This window comes from Corylus avellana, chromosome ca11 (genome assembly GCF_901000735.1).
Source record: "Corylus avellana chromosome ca11, CavTom2PMs-1.0".
In the NCBI taxonomy this organism is placed as follows: domain Eukaryota; kingdom Viridiplantae; phylum Streptophyta; class Magnoliopsida; order Fagales; family Betulaceae; genus Corylus; species Corylus avellana.
This window is the reverse complement of record NC_081551.1, coordinates 5845058-5850965: the sequence shown is the minus strand read 5'-3', so window position 1 is coordinate 5850965 and position 5908 is coordinate 5845058. Positions and strand designations below refer to the sequence as shown.

At 36.6% G+C, this 5908-nt stretch overlaps 1 protein-coding gene across 1 annotated transcript; it reads right to left on the bottom strand.

Annotated features, from left to right (window-relative positions):
- Positions 1–1631: 1631 nt before the first annotated feature.
- LOC132166144 (probable WRKY transcription factor 13) lies at positions 1632–5689 on the bottom strand. The gene is made up of 3 exons (XM_059576916.1): positions 4901–5689; positions 4346–4573; positions 1632–2019 (listed from the first exon to the last, which is right to left on the bottom strand). Exons 1-3 carry the CDS (start codon positions 5170–5172, stop codon positions 1848–1850), a joined length of 672 nt encoding a protein of 223 aa, XP_059432899.1. The 5' UTR covers positions 5173–5689; the 3' UTR covers positions 1632–1847.
- Between the last annotated feature and the right edge of the window lie 219 nt (positions 5690–5908).

The following is a 5908-nucleotide window of genomic DNA, read 5'->3' as shown; positions in this document are numbered from 1 at the left end:
TTATTATTTTATTTATTAATGAGACAGATGTCCTTTTTATAGCCTTAAGATCTTTAGAGATGATCCTATTACGAAAAGAATTGGCCATTTTAAAAGGCAATGAATGAGGCACCCATAGACTTCCCAAAAGAACCGGAGAAAAAAAAGAATTGGCCATTTTAAAAGACAATGAATGAGGCACCCATGGGCTTTCCAAAGAACCGGAGAAAGAAAAAGCATGTAGCAAAGGTGCAAACCTTCATTCTACTGCTTCAATGTTTTTTTTTTTTTTTAAAATGAAATAAACTCAAACCCACAACGAGTATATATACAAGTGCATGAATTGAATTCTGGTCAGCGTTAATTATTAAATTTGGCACACGTAATGGAGAATCCATTAGAGCTAGGGTCAAGTTGCCCAAATTGTATTTATGTAATAATTATTCAATGCATCTTAATATCTCATAAATGCGTATATATGCATGCATGCATGTCTTTTTTCTTTTTTTCTTTTTCTATTCTGACAAAGTGACAACAGATCAACAATATATATATATATATATATATATATATATATATATATATGACACAATGACACATGTTGCCTTTAGACTTTGGTAGGGATATTGTGAGATGTGTTTTGAATTGTTTAAATTAATAGTAGCAGATTTTTAAAGAGAATTCGTGTTTATTGGGATATGTTTTTATTTTGTAGATTATAGAACATCACACAAATGCTTAGCTCTTAACTGGGCCATGCATGGGCCTGTTTTTGGTTCTTTATTTTGGAGAGAGTGAATTTCTTACCTATTAGGAGGGCCCATGGAGTCGTACAAAGATGCGGCAGTAGCGATAAAGCCCCCAGCCCAAATATATCCAAAGGCTTCAGGGCCTGTTATTACTAATAAGCCTAAGTCCACAAAGAACGTAGATTGTAGGGGACACTTTTTCTTCTCTGCCGCTGGTGGACGTAATTAATTAATTAAGATCAAACCACATAAATTTTTGCGTCACTCTTTTCATTATTTTACTTAATTTTTCTATCTATATTATGCTTCCTGTCTCACCTTATATATGCAAAAGGTTTGGGCAAAAAAGACTCGAGCAAATGGCGTCCTTGGCAAGGCATTAACATCAGGGCAGCCTGATTTATTCCAACTGGTTTTTTTATTTATTTTTTTATGAATTTAGACAAAGAGTGCAACACAAAGACTTCCCAAGAGAAAAAAGGTCACCCATCTTAATACTATTGATTATTGTTCAAACATGCTTAACTGCGAAATTCTGATAGAAATATTCAGTGCATTAGTACTCGTATGAATATTACACCCTGCTCCAATTGAAGTTTCGTTGCACCGTCTTCATCATCCATTGTGTTTATAAAAGCCGTAACACGCAAAAAAACCATGAAATGGAATTTGGGCAAATCTGGATGTTTATATACAACATATAGTTAAAAAAAAAAAAAATTTCCTTGAAAATTAGGGAGAAAAAAAAGGAAGAAGAATAAATTCATAAAGCCAAAAGTTCAGGCACATACACCAATTTGCGGCTGCTAGCTTGGCAAAGATCAAAGTTTACACACACACACGTGTATATATATATATATATATACAATAATACAAAAGTACAAAAGGGCAAGTTGAAGGAGACGAAAGTTTTTATTTATAATGCATTAGAGTAGGGGAGGGGGAGGGGGAGGTGGGGCCCGAGAAAGATGGGCATGTTACACAAAATAATGGTTTATTTTGGGTGTCCCCAAATACAAACAAAGGCACAGCAAAACTGATGCACATTAATAAGGAGAAGGAGCAGGAGCAGGAGCAGGAGCAGGAGCAGGAACAGGAGCAGGAGCAGCATATATATTATTACCAGAAGAAGTTGTTTAGGTGGGATGGAGCCTGGGAGTCCTCCATGTCGTGTGAGGGGGAATGTATGTGTCTCCCTTCGTACGTTGTAATCACCATCCTTGGATCCTCCGCCAATCGCTCCACTCGTTTTTTTACGCGACAATTATCTTGTGTGCATCGGTAGTAGCTCCTGCATGCATGCACCACACCCCAACAAATTAAAACACTCGTCAACATGTTTTTCTTTTTTCTTTTTTCTTTTTTTTGGATGAATAAGGTAGACAGAAGAATCATATATATGTTGATCGAAGTTGATCATGGCATTTTTGAAGCAAATTGACGGCGGGGATCATCATGTTATATATAGCTACAGCTTGCTTGCGTGCAGTTCTTTACGTGTTATGGCGCTGTAGTACACTCTATACTCGACAACATGGAATATTTTGTGTGATTTTCATGCATGCAGCGATCCATCTATATATATATATATATATATACCACTGTTCTTCACAGGTAAAAACTATAGAAACGACATCGTGGGACACGGTGTGATGTGACTGGTTACATGTGGAAAGAAAATTAAAGCAAGAGAATGTTCTCAAAATTCACTAAAATTCGAATGAAAAATTGGACTGTTACACTGATCTGTCGTCATTAATATGACTTATAAGTTCATAAGTTAAAAATTATCATGGCAACATGAGTTTTAATCAAACACTACTCATATTTCTACGTAGTGCTCATCAATTTTAAACTTACGTGACACAAATATTGGGGTGGATTGGCATATTTCTATAGCTAGGCACATGCAATGTTATGGGGGATGAGACTTGTACCTATTAATTTCTACTTAATTACAAGCTTCCGACTACCGTGCTCTCGGTGATGTTGGAGTTCATCTATGGTTCGATCCATTTTGAAAGAACCCTTGCGGATCCCCCGTACTACCACACGAGCTTCCTATATATTAGGCTATTACCATGCTCTTGGTGATAAGGAAAAAAAAAAAGTTTATCACAAGCGCCATTCAAACTTTAGAGTTAGGATGAGACAGCCAGCCTTGGTACTTGGCAGATCATAGGAATAGACTAGGGTTTAAGTAATTATCACATCCAAGCATCTCCAACCCTTGTTTAAAACTTAGAAGGTCAAAATTGACCCTGTCAACAGTAAATACCCTAACCCAGGTTCATTTCTAAACTGGGGAAAGCTTGAAATTGGACAATTTCCTCTTGAACCAATGATTATTCTTAGACTTACAAAAAAAAAAAAATGATTATTCTTAGAAAATATGAACCGCAAAATGGGTTGTATTATTACACAGGGCATGATCGATACACATTCAGAGGTGAAATCATGATTTACCAGAAATTATTTTCCTTGACTTTGTGAGAAAGCTGGGATTCTTTTCTAGAAGTACTGATTATAAAGTCAAAAAAGTAATTTCCCATGCAATTGCTCGTGAGCCTATAACCTATTGTATACACAAGACATACATAGTATTGTACTGATCAGCTAAGTATACGCTTCTCTCTCTCTCTCTCTCTCTCTCTCTCTCTCTCTATATATATATATATATTAATCGACACCTCAATTTGTATATAAAATCCTTTCTACCCTCCTCATCAACCACACGATCGATAATCCAAGGCCTGAAGAGCTTAATTAGCTAGATGAATGTACCAAGGCAGCAGCTTCAAGGCCATGAGGAAGTACTTATTTATATATACATATGCACAACTGTATACTTTCTTTGTTTTGAGTGAAAATGTCTGGCCTACATTCTTTGTGGGAAGGCTTAGTTAAAAGGAAAGCAAAAGCACTTTCAGGAGATCCTAAGCCGAAAGACAATTTTTGATGAGTAATATTACTTTCACACTACATTTTCACATCGACTTACGTGTCTTTCGGTGGTTAACGCTTTTTTTTTTTAAAGTGTCTGACATGAAAAATTACTTAAAATATATTACATGTCAACGGGTATAAAAATCTTTCCCGATAGTTTACTGAGCCCCTAGCTTGTACCCTAATTGATCAGAGAGAGCTTGAAACTATACTTTAATAATTTGTACCCTCTTACTGTCATCTTGTAATTTCAATCTTTTTGGCATAAGTGAACATATATAATCAATAAAGCAATGAACACTAGCTAATAATGTCGTGTTATTTAATGGTACTTGCTCTTTCGTTAATCTTGATGGTCTGACTGTTTGTTGATCTTTCCGCTGTGATTACACCTCTTTTTAAGGTAATAATTGGTTCTTCTAGGCTTGCTTTAAAATATTTTGTCATTAATCATACTGCTTAAACATGTTTTCCCCTCTAAATCTCCTGCACCAAGCGTTCAAAAACAATTATGACTAGGATAATAATGAGATCGCGAGGGAACATAGCATGCATATGGGGCACACCGAAGCTAGCTAAATAATCCAGTGCCGTATATATGAACTTTTCTTTCAAGAAGTGACTAAATAAAGCCAAAAAAAAAAAAAAATTAAGATTTTAATCTGTCTAACCTGGGATGCTGGGTGTTCTTTACCACTTTCTGTCCATATTTCCTCCACTTGTAACCATCATCTAAAACATCTACATCGCTCATGGTCTTGAAGCAAAACCGAGGCTCCCTCACCTTCCTCCTTGCCTTTATCTTCTTCATTTTCAGTGTAGAAACCCCTAGATGATGATCTTCTAGATCTCCACCACCTCGCTTGTTGCTCAAGCATTCACCAACGTCTCCCCATGCCCTAAAAAGCATTTCCAAACCCAATTCATTAGAGAAAGAGAGGGAGATCAAAGGTTAATTAGACTCTTCCAAACAATTCTTTAAGGTCGTCGTGCTTACAGGTGAAAGCCTGAGCCTTACCCGACTTGTGTGGAGGAAACGCTTTAACACGGTATCCCAGGATCTAGCCAGGGTCTGGCAAAATCCCTGAGCCTTACCCGACTTGTGTGGAGGAGACGCTTTAACACGGTATCCCGGGATCTAGCCATAGTCTGGCAAAACCCCGGATACCAGGTTACCAAAAAGAAAGAAAAAACATGATTGGATATAAAAAGGAATGTAGTTTTACCATAGATTAGCGGCTGATCTATGCAAAGAAAGGAGCTGGGATCCTCTAAAGTCAGAAGTGGTGTCTTCTCTTTGCTTTGTAGTGGCAGATGAGAGTAGGGTTTCAGTGAGATTACTTGAAGGTGCATCAGAAGCTAGTGAAGGAGGTATGGTAGTGAAGGCTTTGAGAGATTGGTGGCATCCTAAAGAAGGTAAGGTCAAGTTGGAAGGGAAAGAAAAGAAACCCATTTGTGTAGAAACCTCTTGATCCTCAAACAGGCCCTGGTTGAGCATACTTTCATGAAATCTCGCTCTCTCTCTCTGATCAATAGTGGTAGAAAATCAAATGAAAAGGTTGTTGGTTCTTTTTATAGGAGAAATCTGATGAGGATGAAAATCTCTCTAGACAAGCTACAAACAGTCTAGATTAAGAGAACGAGAGCCTCTCTCTCAAACTTCTAGGATATATAGAGAGACAAATAGAATTTGTAAGATATGTTGAAAGTATTCTAATACCTATAAACGCAACCAACCACTTTCCCTTCTTGTAGTAAAAGACCCTTTTGAAAATCTCATATATGTAATAAATATATAAACAATATTATAGATATAGCGGATTCTCCCTTAAAACTAAAGAAGAAAAAGATGAGAGATATATATATTCTACCATTGACTAAAAAGACTTCAAAATTCAACTGAAGTTGTGTGTTGTTTTTTGGGTGGAACACATGTTACTATTTGGCCTCAAAAGCATGGAAAATCTATGTGTCGCATGGCTCAGTGGAATTGAACTATTTATACAGAGGTCAACAATACACGACAATTAGGTGAGCAGTAGCAAGTTTGGTTGACATAGCATAGTCATTTGAAAAAAAAAAAAATTAGGTGCATAAAAGAACCCGTGCTACCGGTGGTAACCTAGAAGGATCCAAGGATAAAAGTGAAAAATAGATGAGTGCACAATAATAGAAGACAAATCCGAAATACAAGTGCATAAGTGAAAATTATTAATCAAAATCTGTGAGGAGAG